Below are 24,449 nucleotides of genomic sequence, written 5' to 3'. Positions count from 1 at the left end.
GTTGATTAGGGGGACGTAAGAGACGTTATCAGACTATTTTATTCCAAATTCGGGGTGTATTAGTTACCAGTCACGGTACACATGTTAACTTTTCTCAGCATAATTTACTGTTACGAAGCTTAAAAATGTATCAAACGGTAGTTGATTATGCCAGGTATATCCCGATTAGAGTTATAATAGTATAGTATCTAAAATCCTAAGAACTTTGTTTATTAAAATTTTCATACATAGGAATTTTACATCTTAAAAATAATTACACAGTAACTATTAGTCAAACCCGTTCTTTATCGCTTCCGGTGCAAAAGTGCCCATAATACTCACGGCATTACCCCGCTGGATGGCTATGGACAGCCTCTGCACCAGAAAAGATTCAGAGTGGGGATTCTCTCCCTTTTGCCTATCTCACGCACAAATTGTTTCGCGTCAGCACCCCAGCAGCCCGCAGTTTCCTAAAGGGACGAAAATAAAGGGCAAGTAAAATAATATCAATATGTAGTATAATATGTCCTTTACGACCATACTGACCATACGAGATACGATATGAAAAATCATCAAGACAAATGAAGGGCTTAAAGGACGACAAAACACATGTAAGTCATTTACAACAATATTTATAGCGGTAACCTTTACGATAATATCCATATTTCTAATTTATAACTGGTAATTTACCATTGAGATAAGCTGTTTTTGCAAGCTCATAGTGCAAAAATTGGGTCGTAAAGGCAACTTTTTAAGAGATATCAAACGAAAGCGCTTGGAATTCTGAACAAAACTGTATATAACGACTACCGTAGGCTCAAAGGGCGTAAGGGACAAAATTGCGAAAATGCAGTTATACTCAGTATTTTTTTTTTCTATCGAATAGTATTATTTAACATCTCGATAACTTGAAAAAAATGTCCGTTAAGCACTATGAAAAATCAATGCTTGAACACAATTTTCCAACGCATTTGGCCGTATCTGACAATTCAAAAAATTTTTGTTAGACATTTTGGCGTAACTCCCAACTTTGTGTACGATTTGCGTGGATGTCTTTTGCATTGGAAATTTTATTAAATAAATATGTGGTAATTTTTTGTCCGTTACGCCTCTTTGCGCTTTTTGAGTGCTAAATGTACGTTACGCCCATAACTAATGGATGTTTACACGAGTGTTAGATAATTCAATGTACGAGATACGCCCCCATACTATGTATAATTTCGGGTTTATAATTGTTGTTTTTTTGTGTTTAAGTGGGATGAGCTAGTTATACTTTCCTTGTGAATTTTTTCATTAAGTAGGTACTTGCATTACCTACTCATGTGCTCATTGCTTTATTTATAGGGTTACTAAATTTTGACAATTTAAACTGAACTAGTGGGTACTTTTTCATCAGTTTTATGAAAATAATAAAACATGACTATATTCAAATGATAATTATGGCGTTTAATTAAGGTAAGACTGATAACTTTTAGTTTTGTTTGTGACTGGGTCATTGGTAATACCTATTGATTAAAACGTATCATTAATACTTTTTTGTTTAAACCCTAATTTACAGGATTACCCTTATGAAAGTTACTGTTTAGTTAAATTAACGTTTGCATTTAAATCCATAGAAGTACGTAAGCCTGGCCTTTTTCTACTCTAATGTAATGTCATAAATATGCGATCATATTCATTAAGTTTTACTGAATAGGCATATGAAATTTCTAAACTACTATTGTATAATGTATAATAATACTTCAATTTAATTTGTTCAAATACTTCCTAGTAGCCTAGCTCTTGTCGGTGGAGTATTCGCCATTCCGTTCTTTTCTCTGCCACTGTTTTGAGCTCCCTGATGCGTCACGTCACTACATTAATTTTCTCTTTGGCCTGGTCAATATATGCACGTCTCGGTCTTCCTCTGCCTCTCTGTTCTTCTATTCTGCCTTCAATTATAGAGTTTATGTAAGTATCGTGACGTATCATGTGCCCCAACATGTTTCCCCTTCGGTTTTCAATTGTTTTTAGCAGAGATCTCTTCTCACCTACCAAATTAAATTAAATTAATATACTTGAAGTAATATAAACAAATTAAAAAACAAACATTGTTTTTGTGGCTAAGAAAACGACCTTTTCCACGTTTAAGTATCCAAAATAACAAAAATGGGGAAAACTTGACAGTGAATACATCTCTATATTTTTTCGGAAAAAAAATGTAAAGAACTACACACTACTACTTTGTGTGTGTACTAGAAGTATAGTGTTCCCTAAATGCAAGTTGCCAATATTGCAAAGAAGAGGCGTAAGGGACGCCTTTTTAAAAATAGTCGTGTTTTTTGGCGTATAGGACATGCTATTTTCGTAAATAAGCATTGTATTCAAGAAATCAGTTTAAAAGACCTCAAAAAATTAGGAATAAGCCACATACAGGCATCAGTTAATTCAAACAAACAAAAGTGTCAGATTTTTTTCTCAAAACAAATCTGATTTTTGGCTCTCCTGGAAAATCGCGTTTTGTCAGTTAAGCCCTTTGAGGCTACGGTAGTGGATATAACTTATTTTCGCCAAAATGTCCTTTACGCCAATTGAACCCAAAGGTATTATCCAAGAAGCTTGAACTATCAAAAGTGTTGGTAATTATTATTTAAGGTAAATGTATTCAAAACATAAGAATAAACAGGCTTTAAATAACCTCAATATGTGTAATTAATAATATCTATTGTAAAAAAATGCTAAGAACAAAAAAATACATTTAAAAAAAAATGTGCATAATTTACGTTAAGTATGGAAAGACTGGTTTGTGCTATTTATAATGAAAAAAAAAATGTTTATATTAAAATTTATTAGTCCATATAATTAAGATATATTGAAGTTAGACTGGATTAGATAATTAGATATAGAAATCAAAATATTAATAACATTAATATAAATTAAGTTCAAGAAGTAATATTTTTATCAAAGAATGAAAGTTAACTCAAGTCACGGCATAAATAAGCTAATTTTACTCAAGTGGTACCTTTTCCCTGTCATTGTCACAAGTATATGATGCGTAACCGTGAACACTAAAGTTTGTAAATTGCGAACTCTTTCTCTTTTACTCCAATTAGACGTAATAAAAGTGACAGAGAAAGATGTCCGCAATTTGCGAATTGCGATGTTCGCGGTAGGCCCTCAGGATGGATATGTCGCATATTTGTTAATCAACATTACGTAACGAATGTCAAAGAGGAATTTCACATTTTCAATGTGTATAGATATAAACAGACCTTAATTCTCTTTCTTACTTACACACTTACAGTTATTTTGCTAAATGGTGACATAATGTACAATATCTATAAGTTCTCTTTGTAGTAGTATAACTTTGCATAAGTTGCGTTAATTTGGCGCGCAGGCGAAGTAAACATGCGTTGCGTACGCAACGTGTGGTTTTTAGAGAGAGGCCCTTACCCGCCGTCACGCCAAGGTCGCGCCGCGCCCGCCGCGTGCACGGCCCGCGTTGCCCGTTAAGAGCCACCCGCTAGCGTCGTATGAACGCGAACATTATTTTTGTATTATTTGTTTATGCAATGGATGAAACTGACACAAATTCATATTTCTTATTTATCCCGCCTTTTATATTAATAAGGTGTGAACTCTAGTAACCTTAATATTCTTTTGTTATGGTAATAGCCTGTTAGAACAAAATTATCAAAAATCTTATGAAGCTGTGCCTTAATAAGACACAAAAACATGTAATGTACATATCGATACGATTAAATGCGACGTCAGCAATTTATTTTAACTTTAATTATTTTTTGAGTCATTTTGAATAGTATGACATAGTATCCGATTGCAATGGACGTAATTGACACAAACTATGTTTTCACATTAAAAAAACTATCCTAAATGCGACACAGTTACATGTTTTCTCTCGAATATTCTTTTCTCCAAAATAATTCAAAATAAAAATAATTACCACAAATTATTAAATAACTTAAAAAGCAAATAATATCTGTGACACAAAACAAAATGTAAGATTAACATCTTAAAACAGCATTCGTAAGCGAAAAAAAATTAGACTTTAATATTACTTTAAGTTAGGGCTCAAAATATAGCCAGCGCTGCAGGACTAAATAGCAAAGGACTTAAATATAGATACTTAAATAATGTATGGGTGCTGAGCTGCTGAGAAAGGGGCGGCTACAGGGCCTGGGGCCTAGGGTGGCAAAGACTGCAAATCCACAACTGTGACCGGCAGCTTAGGCTGGCGTGTCCGTCAAGCCCATATGGGCTCCACCCGTGTTTAGTGTAGTGTGGTGTCTTATTCTTTCTTCTGTCACATATCCATTTACACTTCTTACTCATAATCTAATTTTTCGGACTTCCTGGGTGTGGTATTTCGGCGGTTCCGTGGGAATCTGACGCAGTACACCGAAACGGATGACGCCACAGAAAACTGTGTCGCCGAAATAATTTTTAAGATTTTTATTATTGTAAAAAATCTATCTTTTACAAGTCGAAAACTAGTGATTTATGGTATCACTTTTAACCAACTTTTAAACTTGGTACCTAATCCTACTTTTTAACCGACTTCCAAATCTCAAAGAAGGAGGTTATCAATTCGGTTGTATGTTTTTTTTATTTTATTTATTTTTTTTTATTTTTATTTTTTTTTAATGTTTGTTACTCCATAACTCCGTCATTACTGGACCGATTTTGAAAATTCTTTTTTTGATTGAATGTATATGCATACAGATTGGTCCCGTTTTTGTCAAAATCCAGTTCTGATGATGGGATCCATGAGGAATCGAGGGAACTCCTCAAATCTTAAAGGCATACACATAGTGATTTTTGGTTTTTTATCCACGAATCAAGTATATACATCCAAAAAAGTGACATTTGATGAAGTGGAACTGCTGATGATGATCAGAACGGAACTCTTCAACGACGCATAGTTCACGGTCGGCGATTTGTCCTCGTCGTTATGTTTGTTAAGCAAGTTAAATTTTTAAGCCACATTTTTGTCAAGCTCGAGTTCTGATGATGGGATCCATGAGGAATCAAGGGAACTCCTCAAATCTTAAAGGCATGCGTATAGAGATTTTTGTATTTACATCAGAAAATCAAGCATTTTCATTAAAAACTGTTGCATTTGATGAAGTGGAACTGCTGATGATGATCAGAACAGAACTCTTAAACGACGCATAGTTCACGTTTGGCGATTTTTCCTTTTCGTTATGTTCGTTAAGCAAGTTAAGTTTTTAAGCCACATTTTTGTCAAGCTCGAGTTCTGATGATGGGATCCATAAGGAATCGAGTCCTCAAATATTAAAGGCATACGTATAGATTTTTTTGTATTTTCATCATAAAATCAAGCATTTACATTAAAAACTGTCGCATTTGATGAAGTGGAACTGCTGATGATGACCAGAACAGAACTCTTCAATGACGCATGGTACACGTTTGGTGATGGACTCGGACCCGGACTCGGACCCGGACCCGGACTCGGACCCGTACTCGGACCCGGACTCGGACCCGGACTCGGACCCGGACTCGGACCCGGACTCGGACCCGGACTCGGACCCGGACTCGGACCCGGACTCGGACCCGGACTCGGACCCGGACTCGGACCCGGACTCGGACCCGGACTCGGACCCGGACTCGGACCCGGACTCAGACCCGGACTCGGACCCGGACTCGGAACCGGACCTTGACCCAGAAAACCACTATGATACCTTAACTAAATAAACAACTACGATTACCTACCATAAAATTAATGTAGGTATAAAGTACGATGATGCCAATCTTACTAGCCCCTCCCGCTTAAACCCCCGTACACCGCACGGCATGCGCCATTAAGTGGGTTAGGTTAGGTTTGAACTGCGATCCTCACAGAACCGAACAAGGATTAGGTTAGGTTAGAACTGCGAGCCTTACAGAAACGAAATGCTACTTGAAAAGTGGGTTTGATTAGGTTCGAACTGCGATCCGCACAGAACCGAACTGCTATCTGAGGAGTGGGTTAGGTTAGGCTAGAACTACGACCCTCATGGCTCCTCTTTACGATGGGCCAACGCCGGCCACTCCAAGGGACGCATTTATGCGTTAGAGGGAGCAAGTGATAGTGCATGGCTGCGTCCCTTGGAGTGGCCGGCGTTGGCCCATCCTGTAGAGGAGCCATTATACAGAAGCGAAATGCTAGTAAAAAAGTGGGTGGTTATACCTCCTTTTCTACATAGTGTACCATCTACAATAATCTTTCATCGGCCCCCATGGAAGTCGGTTTTTTTTTCTTAAAAATTATTTGCCACTCGTTTCTATTACAATTAAATAGAGGTCTTGTAGAGTAGTTCTGGTTAAAACAAAGGAGCTAAATGACGTACATTTTAGAAGCCTACCAAACAGTAATTTACCCTAATAGATGAATATTATCTAAATACCCTTTGCCATTGTAAATAACAAGCTTTAATGATGATTCCTACGGTCTTTAATGTCATTAATCATTATCTCTGAACAAATACCGCCATCTATTTAATCATACACCAAATTAAATGAAGCGCCGCCAACACACCGACCCCACTTAACACCTGAAGGAGCTACCTTCTATTGACGTGGCGCAAATTTCCAACTTCCTTGAATATTCATATTCATGTCATACTTGTCTTCCTTCCTCACTACCAAAAAAGTTCACCTGGAAAGGAATTTTATTCCGTTTAGCATACATCGCTGCTTTAGCAAAGTAAATATTACACTTTGTAGCGTACGGAGCGGCAATGGATGGATGTAGTGTGGGTATTTTGGACTGGATCGTGGGAGGTGATGTTAAGTGCACCTTCATAAAGGATAGTGTGTGCTCGTTCATTTTCAATGAAACTATGCTTCGACACGACATTCTTATTTAATTTTACAGCATGTTTGATGCATGTTACCATAAAGTTACTCGTTAAACAGGAATTTTATAGTACCTTGTGCAACATGGGGCGTAAGTTAAATATTGCAAACGAGAGTAAGTTAAATCGCGACGACTTGCCGGACCGATTTATAGACTCGAGTTTGCAATATTATTACGCCCCGAGTTACACACAATGTTTATCATCACACTTGCGATACAAAAATTAAGTATAAAGACAAAAAACTGTTAATTATGGCACTTGAAACTTCATAACTCCCTAGGGAGAAAGCTTTTTCTATAACTCCCGCTAAACCTGCATGCAATTCCACATTTACTGAGCGAGTGTGATGAAAACTTCTTTTTTGTAAAAGCCGGTACTTGACACGAACTTAATTTAGTAGCAATGCAAACTATATTTCATAAATAAGTAATGTTAATACGTAATACTGCAGTTACGTTTAGTCTGTTTTTAAATCAAATGATCTTACACTAAAGTTTGTAAATAACATAATTTACAGACATGGAGTAAATTATAATTAATATCTATAAAGCTAAAAGTCACTACAGCTTCGGCTATTTAGGGTCGTCAAAATTCAAGTAATTATCTGCGGTCGTGCACGCAAAGGGACGTCTAGTTGTGTCAACCCTAATAATTGCTCGGGGCAATGCTGAGCCGAACGGAGCCGAGTTTGCCCGAAGTCAGGAGTGTCTCCCCACTGGTTTGACCCTCATATTTTATAAGTTGAGTGCGCAGTCTTGGAACCTCTGCAGCCACCGCCGCCCGTTGGCGGAACGGTTGAGCGGGGCGGTGCAGCCGTATCCGCCATTGCCGTTGACCATCATGTAGTCGAAGCAGTTTGTTACGCCGTCGCTGTTGCAATCCTGAAATAAGCAAACATAACGTTGGTTCTTCAAATGGAGGAAGGAAGGTTCATCATCATCATCAGCCTACTTTCGTCCACTGCTAGATATAGGCCTCTCCTATTGCACGCCATTGAGCACGATTTGCGGCAACTCTGTTGAAGGAAGGTTCGCTTCAGACGCATCGTTTTCTATGGAAAGTGATCACCTGTCATGTCATAGAAAAGTAAACGCCGGAAGCTCCGAGCCGGACACGGCCCGGTCTAACGTGAGTCATCCTTTGAGAAAACCTTGGCAGGAAGTTGCCCATAATACCAAAACCGGAACGTCTACTGGAGAAAATTCCTCTGAAACCGCACAGTACAAGACTACTTATGTTCCAGGATAAAAGCATGGCGCTGCTGGTTTCGTCGAAAGCAAAATGTTGTAAGTAAATAAATAAGTAGTATACCCATCTCGATTTCAAGATGTTCGTAGCACGTAGGTATTTAAAGAATATGGTTATGAAAGGTTAACTAATACAATCCACAATCCAACCACGCTCCATCCATGTCTGAGCTGAGGAAGCGGGGGTTGTTCTTCGCGTCATGTAGTCGGCCTTTTGACGCGTAGTCTAATCTGTTTTCCGGGCAAGCAATTCTGAGCTCTTGTGCAGAGGGTGCAGGGTGAATTTTATCAATGTCCCTTACCTTTCCGAATTTCTGCAAATAGCCTTCGACGATCCTTGAAGCGCAGTGATAGCTTCTCGCGCAGTCTTCCCACGCTGTAAATAAATAATAATAACATTGTAAAAAAATGAAGATAATTATAATGTTAAACTGTCGCCATGTTCGTTCTTCGTCTTGCATTAATATTATAATTTGCACCATATTTGGGCATTTCTCAGGAGGGCCGTTTTTACGTGTCCGGGGCAGTAATTGATTGAATTTACTGTTCAATAAATCTGAATTAATTTAGGCATGATCTTCAGCTTATATTCTGTCTGGGACACTATCAAATTATTTATTTATTATTTATATAATACAAGAAAAAGAAATTCAAATGCCAAAAATGATGTTCGGTGGGCGTGTCCCGCACCCAGATTTTATGAAACAAAAAATTATTACTCAAGATGGGGCATTAGATCGGAGTTATTATGGGTATTCACGCATAGGGTATTAGTTAGCTTATCATATTCTTTATATCACAATAATGTGTTTGCTCAACACATTGAATAAAACCAAATTTACGATGTGTCCCGGGCTAGTGACTGATATCGGTGTAATTTGCAAAACATGTCAGTACTCCTTCAAAGTTGTAGACCAGGAACTCAGTGTCTCAAACATAGTATGCATTAGTTGTGCCTTAACCGTTGAATAAAGTAGAGGTACAGTCACAGTACAATAAAGTGATTTTTTAAACGTTTCTCCGTCCTTCGCTGGGTTTGGTCCTGTGTTTTTTTGAGATCGGTGGTGCAATTTACTCCGAAAGTTTTAGTGCAATTATCGTTATGTTAGTGATTAAGAAGTCATCGAAAGTACGTAAATCCACCATTATTACGTCTCCTCTGTATCGTTCATGCTATTTCTGTAATTGCTAAAAAGCGATTAATTTTGATATCGCTGGTGTTGATTTCCCTGGTTTCGGTGGATTTTTTGACCACCGATATCAAAAAAGTGATCACTCAATTCAAATCCTGCTTTGTAAACTAGTTTGTTGTACTAATTTATCATGTCTAAAAAGTGAAAGATACGTTGTACAAACGTAAAATTATGTTTGTAAGTAAATTATGTCATAGTAGGTACACAAAATCACTAGTTCACTATGAGTAGTTTTTTAAACCAGACGTATAGACCCAATGTTTCTTTCTCTGTCTTGATATTATTTTCCAACCAATTAAGTAAATTATGTTCGTTCGTTCCTCTGTATCACCGGAGGCCCTACACCTCGATACCTTTAAACATGTCAGCCATGTTAAATAAATGTAGTCAATTAGATCCCACTTCTTTTAAAATAACTTGGGTATGTAAGTACTATGCAAGGTGAACCCAAGGGACAGGATGTACAGAACAAGGGATTAAAAATAAAATAGCATTCTAATGTCGAGATCGCTTCAAAGGCACTGAGCGTACCTACTGATCGATATTTCTAAAGGATAGCCATAGACACAAATTGAAGACAGCAAATGTTTTAACAATGGGTCAATTTCTGAACACGATTTTTTTTCTGTCCGTGATGAAAATCGCGGGTTAGCATCAAATAATACTTACTATTTTTTTTTTACATAAAGAAGCCACACTTTCACACCGGGTTCCATATGAATTCACTGATTAATTGGTTTTTAGAGTACACTTAAAAATACCTAAAGGCTCAAATTACTACTCCCGTGCCCTGTCCGAAATCTACTTTTGAGCATAATGAAAAATCCTACGAAAAATTCTACATTAGTATCACTAATTTAGTGTCAAATACTTAAACTAGATGATATTTACAATCACTGAGCACATACACTATTAACTTCATTGTGGTAAATAACTCGTGATCGAAGTTTAAATTTTGTCCGAGCGCGCGAGTAAAATTTCGTCGGCAAAACTCAAAGGGCTCTCACATCCGACGTCTGTATCTGAACCGCCTCGTGTCCCGCCTCACCTGTACTGGCAGTATTCGGCTGATTATCAAAGCAAGCGGATGTACGTCAAGCCGCGGCGTGTTCGAGCAAATCGCATAAGTATTTCGGAATCCGGGTGGGCGACAATTTTTTTCTAATTTCGATGCCCCTTATAAATTTTATTTCCCACATAGCTTTTCAAAAACAATTGTCATATTTAGGAGCTCTTTATGTATCTTTATGTAAGCGATAACATAACAGTTTGGTGAAACACGATTTAAATTTTTGGCGAAAGTTTTTATTACGAATTCTAATTTCCGTGCCCTAATTCCCATAGAATATTTACCTAAAACAGCTGATTAAGTGGCACGGGAATTAGAAAGTATTACATTTATTGTCAACAAAATTTTAATTGGGGGCACTGTAAGTTAATTGGCAATGTTTACGTCATATTATTATTACATATATATATATTGGCATTGAATATATACTATATGTAATAATAATATGACGTATATCTTTCTATCTTACATTTAAGGAAATCTCAGAGAATGCACAAAATTCTATGAACGGTTTTTTAGTATAAGTACTATTACATACTTACAGGGTGGACCCGAATAACCCGGGCAATTTTAATCCGTAAGGTAAGGTGGGGTAAGACGACACTGGGGTAAGACTATCACTTGTATGGAATCCTCGTACTGTTAGTCTTGCGCCACCTTACCTTATTCATTTATCATATTATAATATTAAAATATTATATAAACATAAAACTATTTTTGGAATTATTACATATTATAATACCCGTACCTAAGGTTACATGAAACAAAATAAATCAAATTTACAATGGTTTTATTTTGTAAATTTGACAGCTGACAGCGTAAGCCGTATAAAGTTTTTTAATCTGGGAGACCGAGCTTTGCTCGGAAAACATATACCTAGCTAAAAACTCGAAAATGCGCGTTTTCCCAGAGACACCTAGCTAGATCGATTTTTCATCCCAGAAAACGCCCATACATGATCAAATTTCATCGAAATCGTTAGAGCTGTTTCCGAGATCCCCGAAATATGTACAAGAATTGCTCGTTTAATAGATTAGTTGTTATAAATTAGCTTTTCTAATAGGTACAAGAAAAATTAAATATATCCTATTCTTACTATATTATAAATGCGAAATTATCTCTGTCTGTCTGTCTGTTATCTCGTCACGCTTAAGCCGCTGAAACAATATCATCTTGATAATACATATTTGGCATGGAGTTAGTTTGAGGCCTGAAGAATGACAAAGGATCTGGGGGCACGGCAGTGCCGCCGCCAAGTCGAGCAAAACAAAGTGGCACGGCCGTACCATCAAATCTCAATAACATTCTATCTAAATAACATTTAATTTGAGCATGTAGTCTAAGAATTAATACACTTTAAAATCCCTTAGTTTTGTCACTGGCACAATCAATATTATTTTAAGGTACTTCTAGCATACCCACAAGTTCCAAATTTGAAACGTAATTAGGTTTTAGCTTTTTAATCCAATAAAAATCTAATAATATTGCAATATTAGTCACGTTCTAAAGATAACTGCATAATTAAGTTTGTAATCCTATAGTAATATATGCGATAACAACGTTACCTTTTAGTTCTTACAATTAGTAGGGAAAGTAAGGGTACACTACGATGGACGATGTGAGTATGAATAAAGATGTATTATGATATGTATGTACATAGTATCAGTATGGTATGGGTATGTTTACCCGAAAAGAAGGACAGCCTACAAAAAGAGATGGGATCATTTCAATTCATGTAAAAAGATGCAAATCTCGCAACGCAGTTCTTCTACTCTACTTACTACAAAAAAGTTTTGGGATGTAATGTGAAACCAAGTCGGTTATTTTAGTCAGTGCCAGGGGGTATTTTGTAAGCAAGTTTTTTTTAGGAAGATTATGATATTTTTGAGAAATTACTTAACCAACCTACACTTTGAAGATTTTCCCGCAGGGCAGGGACACCCCGTATACCTATGTGTAAAGTAAGGCGGGGTAAGACTAACTTAGTTTATTTTGATCGGGGCAAGACTAACAGTATGAGGATTCCATACAAGTGATAGTCTTACCCCGGTGATAGTCTTACCCCACCTTACCTCATATGTGTTCAAACAATTTTTTGGGTTATTAATTTATGAAGGCAGCATATTCGATTTCTTCAGATTAACTTACACAATAACTTCTTCTCACTGTGCCCCTATTTATTTCTTAGTATCATTTCCTATACGATCATATACCAGATCATACACCTTGTACCTATCTACATGCAGATACATAATGACACTTTTTAATGAATAGTTTTGTATGTAAAGACGGACAAGTTTACGAAACTACTCAAAGTATTGTTTTGAAATATGTACATTTTACTAAGAAAGAGAGATTAGTTGCCATTAAAATAAAGGAAAGGATTAGTCAAATACGTAGTTTTTAGTGTAACATACTTTCGTAGATTTGTCGTTCGAAACTAAAATTAAAGAAGGTAAATATGTCCGATGCCACTTCAGTATGGTTGCAGTATATTATTGTAGATTAAAATATACATAAATAATAGTTTTAAGTACCAAAATAAGTTAAGAAAACAATTCCCGTGCCGTGTTCTAATTTCCGTCCTAGTAAAATCTAATTTCCATGGACACACTAATTCCCGTGCCCTGACCAAAATTTTAAATTTAAATAACTTTTGTAGTTTTATGAATATTTTTATCCCATAAGAAAATTAATATTTATTATATTTTTTATCAAATTCTCAGCATATTTTTTTTTGTGTAATGTTGGTATTTCAAAATTCCATGGAAATTAGACAAAAATGTTCGTTTGGTGAAATTGACCCCAATCCTCAATGTCTTATGTCTTTGTCAACAACTTTGTTACAATTTAGCTCAAGTGTTTGAGGGTGCTGGAGATCATAATTAATTGGTAATTAGATCTTCAAGCATTACTCGACTACTTCAAATATTATAGTTTTAAATTGACGGAGTTCACGCTTTTAAACTCTTTTATTAAAAAAATACTTGTTTTCCGTATTGCATCATATTGCTTTATAAGTACATTAAATATTTAATGAGCATTGAACACCACTCAAGAGTGTATTGTTTATCGGGTGCAGGTAACATAAGTTTTTTTAAGATGCGTGTGCGGTCGGATTGCGTGAAACAAACATCTTCTCCTTCATGGATATAATAATGCAATGAATAAATGATAATAATGTGCGAATTTGTGGTCGACAATGTCGACATGTCTGAAACTCGTTTCAGGACCACACATCACCCTATTATATGAGGCCAGTTATATAGTGTGGGATATCTTCTAGAGATGTTGATTTAGTCATATAGATCTAGAGACGTAATTTGGTTATTTTAAAATCTTGAGTCTATATCTATTAAATTTATGTAAGCTTTGGAGATCATTAGCCTTGTTACATCGCTTATCAACAAATAGGATTGAAAAATATGATTAAAATAATTATATAATTGAGATATAAAACCTAAATGTGATTTTGGTGTAAGCATTATTGAATTCGGTGACGCAAATTGATTTCAGTGCCTGCACATCATTTCGGTGTTTTTTAAATCTCAAATATCTTGAAAACTATAAGGTTCTAATGGAGGCCTCCACTACCAATATTTTTTATATTAAGGGTAGATTTTAGGAAATAAACTCGCATATTATATAAGTAAAAAAAAATTTTTCGCACCGAAGTCAGGCACCGAATGTCATCTCTGAGAATCGCCCATTTCTTCTTCGTGTCGCATCAGTACCGTTTGGTAAGAAGTGCCAGTAAGCAGTCCTTTGAACATTTTATATTAAGGATGTCTCACGGTAGACCGGGCTGGAGCTTCCGCCGCTTACTTTTCTAGATCAGATGACCGGTGATCACGGGCTGCTTTCCATAGTTAGAAAACGAAGCGCCGGAAGCTCCGGCCCGGACCCGGCTCGGTCTAACTTGAGTCATCTTTAAGTCTTACAGAATTAGACTACCAAGTTACCAGCGTCTATCCAATATACGTTTGAAATTTGGAAAGGTTTGCAGTACCCAGCAGCCGAGACACGTCACAGCATGACAATAACAACGTGCATACCAGAATGACAGGCACACTCACTGTGGTTTGCACTCAGGATCTATCCAATACACCCTAGAGATATTAGAGATGTTAAAAGGCCCGCAGTATCCGCATGTGCAACCGAGACATCTCAGCCTGTAGCAACGTGGCACAGGCCTACAAATCTGCAGAACACAGACACTTACCATGGTTCCTCTCAGGATCATCCTCTGGAAGCGTGACCTTGCCAGCGTCTATCCAATACACCCTGGAGATGTTGAAAGGCCCGCAGTATCCGCATGTGCAACCGAGACATCTCAGCCTGTATTCACGTGGCACAGGCCTACAAATCTGCAGAACACAGACATTTACCATGATTTCTCTCAGGATCGTCCTCCGGAAGCGTGACCTTGCCAGCGTCTATCCAATACACCCTGGAGATGTTGAAAGGCCCGCAGTATCCGCCTGTGCAACCGAGACATCGCAGCCTGTAGCAACGTGGCACAGGCCTGCAAATCTGCAGAACACAGACACTTACCATGATTCCTCTCAGGATCATCCTCCGGAAGCGTGACCTTGCCAGCGTCTATGCAATACACCCTGGAGATGTTGAAAGGCCCACAGTACCCTGCAGTGCAGCCGTGAGACACATCGCAGCCTGTAGCAACGTGACACAGGCCTGCAAATCTGCAGAACACAGACACTTACCATGGTTCCTCTCAGGATCGTCCTCTGGAAGCGTGACCTTGCCAGCGTCTATCCAATACACCCTGGAGATGTTGAAAGGCCCGCAGTACCCTGCAGTGCAGCCATGAGACACATCGCAGCCTGTAGCAACGTGGCACTGGCCTGCAAATCAGCAGAACACAGACACTTACCATGGTTCCTCTCAGGATCGTCCTCTGGAAGCGTGACCTTGCCAGCGTCTATCCAATACACCCTGGAGATGTTGAAAGGCCCGCAGTATCCGCATGTGCAACCGAGACATCTCAGCCTGTAGTCACGTGGCACAGGCCTACAAATCTGCAGAACACAGACATTTACCATGATTTCTCTCAGGATCGTCCTCCGGGAGCGTGACCTTGCCAGCGTCTATCCAATACACCCTGGAGATGTTGAAAGGCCCGCAGTACCCTGCAGTGCAGCCATGAGACACATCGCAGCCTGTAGCAACGTGGCACTGGCCTGCAAATCAGCAGAACACAGACACTTACCATGGTTCCTCTCAGGATCGTCCTCTGGAAGCGTGACCTTGCCAGCGTCTATCCAATACACCCTGGAGATGTTGAAAGGCCCGCAGTATCCGCATGTGCAACCGAGACATCTCAGCCTGTAGTCACGTGGCACAGGCCTACAAATCTGCAGAACACAGACATTTACCATGATTTCTCTCAGGATCGTCCTCCGGGAGCGTGACCTTGCCAGCGTCTATCCAATACACCCTGGAGATGTTGAAAGGCCCGCAGTACCCTGCAGTGCAGCCGTGAGACACAGCGCAGCCTGTAGCAACGTGGCACAGGCAGCGGTAGCAAGCTTGCGATAGGTTTGAGATGTACAGGCCTGTAAGAGTTTGACAAACGTAATACAGTGTAAACGTCACTCTTTGTAAAGCTTCACTCCCTATAACGTCGACAATTATTGGCTACAGTTGTTTAATACTTTCATATTAATTTCTCTCTATATAAGGAAAACTCTATAGCGTCAAAAAAGGCGTCCGATCCCTTGAGTGTCGCTATATAGAGTTTACACGGTATGTGTCGTCACTTTGCTTTGTGGGCCTTCTCTCTGAGCAAGTTTACATCGAACGTGGTTATTAACTGAATTATTTATTAAATTTAAGTCTGTATCTTAAGGTATGTATTTAAATAAAAGTAAACAAACAATTATTAAATTTTCGGGTAGTTATAACATATATTGGTTAACCGACCAATTACAAAACCACCTGGATCAGTCACTGTCACTGAACGACCTGACTTTCACCTACATTATTAAATTTGATCATGTAATATTTTCATGTCTCAACGAGCTTAACGATGAGCCATTTGATTTTGTTTACTTTTATTTAAATACCTAAAGATACAGAGGTCCTGCCCGCGACTTCGACTGCATGAAATGATGATAATAATTGATAAAAAACGACCCTATGTCCTTTAGGTAGGCCTTAGGAGGAAAATATTAATAAAATCAAGGCATTTTCCGGTCCCTGCATAGATACCATACCTACATCATATTTCTGATGATGTGACGATGAAAAATACGAAAGCTCTATTCCTACATATTATTATCAAACTTTTTTTATATGTATCAAAAAGAAAACCAATTAAGTATAATTGAAACGGCTCGTACCAATGAGTTTTTCGGAACTTATGTACGAAATTTCATTTGATATTTACCAGTCGCTTTTCGATGAAGGAAAACATCGTGAGGAAACCTGCATACATCTGCGAAGAAATTCAAAGGTGTATGTGAAGTCCCCAATCCGCATTGGGCTAGCGTGGGGACTAAATATAGCCCAAGCCCTCTAGCGCTCGAGAGGAGGCCTGTGCCCAGCAGTGGGACGTATATAGGCTGAGATGATGATGATGATGATAATTGAAAAAGTTCTGATAAGTAAGTATAGGTAATTAAAAACAATCAGTGGGGTGGCGTTCATAGTTCGCACTCACTAAATTAATGTTTAGATTGGACATTGATTAAATATCAATCAAATGTAATGTTGTGGTTGGAAATGGAATTTCAATTCAGTTAGACACGCGACTATCGTGACATCATTATTCATAACTTACATTTAATTACAAGTACCTATAGTCTGTATCTTTAGGTATTTAAATAAAAGTAAACAAAGGAGCCAATTGAGGGTAGATCAAAATATTACGTGATCAAATAATGTAGGTTAAACTCAAGTCGTTCAGTGACAGATCTAGGTGGTTTTGTATTTGGTTGGTTAACCAATAAATTTTGTAACTACCCGAAAATGTACTTTGTTTACTTTTATTTAAATACAAAGTATATATGAGCAATTATGATATATATTATAGTCTGACAAAATTGATGTATTAAAATAATTTTTAAGAAAAAAAAACCGACTTCTATGGGGCCCGGTGAAAGATTATGGTAGATGGTGCACTATGTAGAAAAGGAGGTAATACCAGTACTTTCTAGTAGCATTTCGTTTCCGTAAGGGTCGTAGTTCTAGCCTAACCTAACCCACTTCTCTGATTGCAGTTCGGTTCTGTGAGGATCGTAGTTCGAACCTAATCAAACCCACTTTTCTAGTAGCATTTCGTTTCTGTAAAGCCCGCAGTTCTAACCAAACCTAACTTACTTTTGTTTGGTCTGTGAGGATCGCAGTTCAAACCTAACCTAACCTACTTAACGGCGCATGCCGTGCGGTGTACGGGGGTTTGAGCGGGAGGGGTTTGGCATCATCATATACTATATACCTACATTTTATGGTAGGTAATCATAGCGGTTTATTTAGTTTAGGTATCATAGTGATTTTCCGGGTCAAGGTCCAGGTCTCTGAGTCCGAGTCCGGGTCCGAGTCTGGGTCCGAGTCCGGGTCCGAGTCCGGGTCCGAGTCCGGGTCCGAGTCCGGGTCAGAGTCCGGGTCCGAGTCCGGGTCCGAGTCCGGGTCCAAGTCCGAGTCCGAGTCCAGGTCCGGTTCCGAACCGGATCCGGGTACGAGTCCGGGTCCCCGTCCAAGTCAAAATCGAAATTCGAAATCACCATACGTGTACTATGCGTCGTTGAAGAGTTCTGTTCTGATCATCATCAGCAGTTCCACTTCATCAAATGCGACAGTTTGTAATGTAAATGCTTGATTTTATGATGAAAATACAGAAAATTCTATACGTATGCCTTTAAGATTTGAGGAGTTCCCTCGATTCCTTATGAATCCCGTTATCAGAACTCGAGCTTGACAGAAATGTGGCTTAAAAACTAAACTTGCTTAACAAACATAACGAAGAGGATAAATCGCCAAACGTGAACTATGCGTCATTGAAGAGTTCCGTTCTGATAATCATCAGCAGTTCCACTCCATCAAATGCGACAGTTTTGAATGAAAATGCTTGATTTTCTGATGAAAATACAAAAACCTCTATACGTATGCCTTTAAGATTTGAGGAGTTCCCTCGATTCCTTATGGATCCCATCATCAGAACTCGAGCTTGACAGAAATGTGGCTTAAAAACTAAACTTGCTTAACAAACATAACGAAGAGGATAAATCGCCAAACGTGAACTATGCGTCATTGAAGAGTTCCGTTCTGATAATCATCAGCAGTTCCACTCCATCAAATGCGACAGTTTTGAATGAAAATGCTTGATTTTCTGATGAAAATACAAAACCTCTATACGCATGCCTTTAAAATTTGAGGAGTTCCCTCGATTTCTCATAGATCCCATCATCAGAACTCAAGCTTGACAAAAATGTTGCTTAAAAACTTAACTTGCTTAACAAACATAAGGAAGAGGACAAATCGCCAAAGGTGAACTATGCGTCGTTGAAGAGTTCCGTTCTGATCATCATCAGCAGTTCCACTTCATCAAATGTCACGTTTTTGAATGTATATGCTTGATTTGTTGATAAAAACACAAAAATCACTATATGTATGCCTTTAAGATTTGAGGAGTTCCGTCGATTCCTCATGGATCCCATCATCAGAACTGGATTTTGACAAAAACGGGACCAATCTGTATGCATATACATGCAATCAAAAAAAGAATTTTTAAAATCGGTCCAGTAATGACGGAGATATGGAGTAACAAACATAAAAAATAAAAAAAATAAAAAAAAACATACTACCGAATTGATAACCTGCCTCCTTTGGGATTTGGAAGTCGGTTAAAAAATATATATGTCACCGTAAAATTGTAAAAAGCGTTAGTTTATAATCTAACTAGCGAGATTGTAAACTGTCGAAAGATTGTGTACCGTAACTTAGTGATTACAATTTTACGGATTGTTTTTCGGTAGATTATAATCTATCGACAAGAAACCGTAAAATTGTGAACCGACACACGAGGAAACGCACCTCGCATGCTGATTGGTCCGTCTTACAGTACGCCGTTGTATGTCCATAGAGTTAAGAATCAAACACGGGTGTCTGTCATATTAATAAAATACGCTTCAAATATTGTGATATCAAGTACCTATGTATTTGTTATTAGTTAAGAAGAGTATCAATCATTCTGATATTATTTAAGAAAACATAGTAACATAATAATAAAATCAGAAACGTCACTTTCTCGTGAAACAAAAAAAATATACAATAATAATAAGAGAGTCGGTCAGGGTCTCCGGCGTGTCTTCGTTGGTTGGAGTGGACCTCAAGGGGATCCGCAGGAGTCTCAGCTCTGGCTTGCCTTCATTGGCCGTCCAGAGAGGAGTCGCTAGAGCTATATGCTCCAGGGGTGGAAGTGAAAGATGCATAAGACGCGAGTTGGCGCAGTGGCTGGTAACAGCCACTGGGTAGAAAGCTGCGCACACCTCTCGACACCCCTGAGCCGCTCACACCGATGTTGCGCCTGGCCGTCTTTACGATGGCGCATCAGGTGCCCATCTAACGAGTGGCGAGTCACTGCCTGCCTCGATAAATTGTGCAAGCAATGTAATAGCAGGTATCCGGACTTCTTTGCAATAGCCCAGTGTTTTTTTCACCCAAACTTAAACCATAGACCAGTACTCTGTCCATATTCTCTACAATAGCTTACAATGCCTGCTGAAACCGGTTCACGGGTATCTATTGATGTATCCGTGAATTGGTTCCAGAAGGCGTTCTATATGACATCAAATCTCTCCAAACGGCCTCTACGTGTTGGATCTATATCCCCACGTACGCCTTATAAATGACCGGGCTCGAAAGACCCGGGTGTTTTAAAACGGAGATACAAATAATAATTCACCCGATATACGTCCCACTGCTGGGCCGGGCCTCCTCTTATGCGCGAGAGGACTTGGGCTATCATCCCCACGCTAGCCCAATGCGGATTGTGGACTTCACATACACCTACCATTTCCTCACGATGTTTTCCTTCACCGAAAAGCTAGTGGTAAATAGTTATCAAATGATAATTCGTACATAAGTTACGAAAAACTCATTGGTACGGGCCATGCAGGATTTAAACCCGCGACCTTCGGATTGAAAGTTGGATGTCATATCCACTCGGCCACCACCGCTACAACAATACGATATAGAATCATGAACGTTACATTCTTGCTCTTAAGTTAAGGATGACCCACGCTAGACCAGGCCGGGGCCGGTCCGGAGCTTCCGGAGCTTCGTTTTCCATGGAAAGCACCACGTGATCACCGATCAGCCGTCATAGAAAATTACATGTCGGACGCCTCGGAAATACAACTAAATATAAAAGTAAAAATCAGAAATGCAGCAATATTTCCCCTCTTTTTAACCGACTTCCAAATCCCAAAGGAGGAGGTTATCAATTCGGTTGTATGTTTTTTTTTATTATTTTTTTTATTTTTTTTATTTTTTATGTTTGTTACTCCATATCTCCGTCATTACTGGACCGATTTTGAAAATTCTTTTTTTGATTGAATGTATATGCATACAGATTGGTCCCGTTTCTATCAAAACCCAGTTCTGATGATGGGTTCCATGAGGAATCGAGGGAACTCCTCAAATCTTAAAGGCATACATATAGTGATTTTTGGGATTTTATCATCAAATCAAGCATATACATCCAAAAAAGTGACATTTGATGAAGTAGAACTGCTGATGATGATCAGAACGGAACTCCTCAACGACGCATAGTTCACGGTTGGCGATTTGTCCTCTTCGTTATGTTTGTTAAGCAAGTTCAGTTTTTAAGCTACATTTTTGTCAAGCTCGAGTTCTGATGATGGGATCCATGAGGAATCGAGAGAACTCCTCAAATCTTAAAGGCATGCGTATAGAGATTTTTGTAATTACATCAAAAAATCAAGCATTTTCATTAAAAACTGTTGCATTTGATGAAGTGGAACTGCTGATGATGATCAGAACAGAACTCTTCAACGACGTATAGTTCACGTTTCGCGATTTTTCCTCTTCGTTATGTTTGTTAAGCAAGTTAAGTTTTTAATGCACATTTTTGTCAAGCTCGAGTTCTGATGATGGGATCCATAAGAAATCGAGGGAACTCCTCAAATATTAAAGGCATGCGTATAGAGATTTTTGTGTTTACATCAGAAAATTAAGCATTTTCATTAAAAAATGTCGCATTTGATGAAGTGGAACTGCTGATTATGATCAGAACAGAACTCTTCAACGACGAATAGTTCACGTTTGGCGATTTTTCCTCTTCGTTATGTTTGTTAAGCAAGTTAAGTTTTTAAGCCACATTTTTGTCAAGCTCGAGCTCTGATGATGGGAACCATAAGGAATCGAGGGAACTCCTCAAATATTAAAGGCATACGCATAGATTTTTTTTGTATTTTCATCATAAATCTATTTGCGAGTTCCTGTAATTGGCTCTATATATCTATTTATGATTCCATTGTCATTTAGTTAGCTGTTGGATCTCCTTATGTAAATAAATAAATAAATAAATAAATAAAATCAAGCATTTACATTAAAAACTGTCACATTTGATGAAATGGAACTGCTGATGATGACCAGAATAGAACTCTTCAACAACGCATAGTACACATTTGGTGATTACGAATTTCGATTTTGACTTGGACTGGGTCCCGGACTCGGACCCAGAACCGGAATACCCGGATCCGGTTCGGACCCGGACCCGGACCTGGACTCGGATCCGGGCACGGACCCGGACTCGGACCCGGACTCAGACCCGGACTCGGACCCGGACCTTGACCCGGAAAACCACTATGAGACCTTAACTAAATAAACCACTATGATTACCTACCATAAAATGTGTAAGTATATAAGTATGATGATGCCAATCTTACTAGCCCCTCCCGCTTAAACCCCCGTACACCGCACCGCATGCGCCGTTAAGTGGGTTAGGTTAGGTTTGAACTGCGATCCTCACAGAACCGAACTGCTATCAGAGAAGTGGGTTAGGTTAGGCTAGATCTACGACCCTTACAGAAGCGAAATGCTAGTAGAAAAGTGGGTGGTTTTACCTCCTTTTCTACATAGTAGGTATACCATCTACAATAATCTTTCACCGGCCCCCATAGAAGTCGGTTTTTTTTTCTTAAAAATTATTTATCATTTGAAATCAATTTACAGTAATCAAAACACTGTTTGTTTTAATTCGACAACAGATCTATGTATTTATCGACATTAAAATATGGCGGCGCGCGGCTCACAACGTTCAACCAATCAGCGCTTGAGGCGCGTTCCTTCGTACGCCAGTTCATAATATGACGGTTTCACTTCGATAGATTATAATCTAACGAAAAATAAAGCGTTAAATTGTAAGCAGTATGTTAAGGTACACAATATTTCGACAGTTTACAATCTCGCTAGTTAGATTATAAACTAACGGTTTTTACAATTTAACGGTGACATATACATTTACATACGACCGACCGATCCGGCCGGCCTATTGGGAGTGCCGATGAAGCCGATGGTCCCGGGTTCGAATCCCGGTAAGAGCATTTATTTTTGTGATGAACAGTTATTTGTTCCTGAGTATTTGGGTGTATATATTCTATGTATATAAGTATGTATTTAACAAGCCGTATTATCTTCAAAATATTCTCCTTTAGCTTTGATACACATTAAAATGGGTCAAGCTTTAATTAATTACAATTCTAATATGTAATTTAATACATTATAAGTGCCTTTTTGACTCTATGAATTGCTTTAACTAAATTCAGATTGAAGTGTCAATAGTGCCATGATATTGGATAGAGTTCAAGCACAGGAAAATAAGTAGCTTACTTACCAGTGGAACCTGTTATGCAGTAAAAACCCAACATTACACCTATGAAAGGTAACAGAACTTTAATAAACCTTCTCATCTTCCTTAAATACTGACCGAATCACTGAACTAAACGTTTCGTAAAATCGAACACCAAATTCGAAATTTGAATATTTTCCCGCGCTCCAACTTTTTTAAATTTTAAGTCACTGGCCGTAAAGGTTTTAAAAATAGATGGAGCTCTATGGTAAACAACCATCTGCCTGTAAAGGCATAGTTAAACTGTTTTGTTTTATCATAAATACGAGAAGCGCGTTTTGGATCAGGTTTCTGTGCAAGAGACTGGTTTGAATGTTAAAAGTAGATGTATTCTGACTTTAAAAATCCAAGTATTTATGTTTACTTGACTTTTCTCGCAGTGCAGGCGCGCATCAATATATAAGTACGAGCGAGATGCACTGTTGTTATTTATTGTGAAGTACCTACCTAAATATCAAATCAAGTTGAATGTAGCTCTATGTTAAGTTGGTTGCTTCGTACTTGAACAATCAATCAATATCAAAAAGGTTAATTAAAGTTTGTTAGGGGCTATTAATTAATTACGTCATTTCAAATTAGGGGGTGGGGGTCTGGACATCGGATGATGGTAGCATGACGTAGGAGGAAACGGGGTCATTTGAAGCATGATTTTTGGATGATGTTAGGGGGGGGGGGGGGTCAGAAATCGTCAAAAGTCGATGACGTAATTTATGGACAGCCCATTAAGCCATTTCCGTCAATAAAAATTGGCGTCAATAATAATCTGTATCTTTAGGTATTTAAATAAAAGTAAACAAACAATTTGTTCATTTTCGGGTAGTTAATAACATTTATTGGTTAACCAATCAAATACAAAACCGCCTGGATCAGTCACTGATCGACCTGACTTTAATCCACATTACATATTTGATTATGTAATGTTTTCATCTACCCTTGGCTGACTTAAGGAGTCATTTAAGGGTAGATTTTGTATACTTTTATTTAAATACCTACAGACTATAATTAAGCAGTAACTACACTTCATGGAAATAGCCTGAAATACATTTAAATTCGAGAGCTTTCTACTTAACAAGTTACCTGCCGATTCCGGTCACAGAGCACACGAGGACATGCCAGTAATTCATCTTGGCACGAACCTTAACGCGACTGACAGGTCTCGTGCCAACTCGTGAAGCTGTGGCCGTGAGTAGCGTGTCACAAGTTATTTTT

The 24,449-nt window shown here is 38.4% G+C and overlaps 1 protein-coding gene and 1 long non-coding RNA gene across 2 annotated transcripts in view; both read right to left on the bottom strand.

The window, feature by feature from the left end:
- LOC134673004 (uncharacterized) overlaps positions 1–24,449 on the bottom strand; it is a 503,466-nt gene that overhangs the window by 426,545 nt on the left and 52,472 nt on the right. The gene's annotated exons all lie outside the window — the stretch shown is intronic.
- LOC134672679 (lysozyme-like) lies at positions 6,823–23,512 on the bottom strand. The gene is made up of 4 exons (XM_063530632.1): positions 23,226–23,512; positions 15,742–15,921; positions 8,386–8,459; positions 6,823–7,717 (listed from the first exon to the last, which is right to left on the bottom strand). The coding sequence occupies exons 1-4, from the start codon at positions 23,299–23,301 to the stop codon at positions 7,571–7,573; spliced, it is 477 nt and encodes a 158-aa protein (XP_063386702.1). The 5' UTR covers positions 23,302–23,512; the 3' UTR covers positions 6,823–7,570.

The sequence above is a fragment of the Cydia fagiglandana genome, chromosome 17 (assembly GCF_963556715.1).
Source record: "Cydia fagiglandana chromosome 17, ilCydFagi1.1, whole genome shotgun sequence".
Lineage (NCBI taxonomy): Eukaryota > Metazoa > Arthropoda > Insecta > Lepidoptera > Tortricidae > Cydia > Cydia fagiglandana.
This window is presented reverse-complemented; position numbering and strand designations above follow the sequence as displayed.

Excerpts from the sequence above, each read along its gene's own strand:
- LOC134672679 (XM_063530632.1), bottom strand. The coding sequence starts at position 23,301 with ATGAGAAGGTTTATTAAAGTTCTGTTACCTTTCATAGGTGTAATGTTG. Across the intron at positions 8,460-15,741 it reads CGATCCTGAGAGAAATCATG|CGTGGGAAGACTGCGCGAGA; the intron begins GTAAATGTCTGT and ends ATTTATTTACAG. Across the intron at positions 7,718-8,385 it reads ATTTGCAGAAATTCGGAAAG|GATTGCAACAGCGACGGCGT; the intron begins GTAAGGGACATT and ends TGCTTATTTCAG.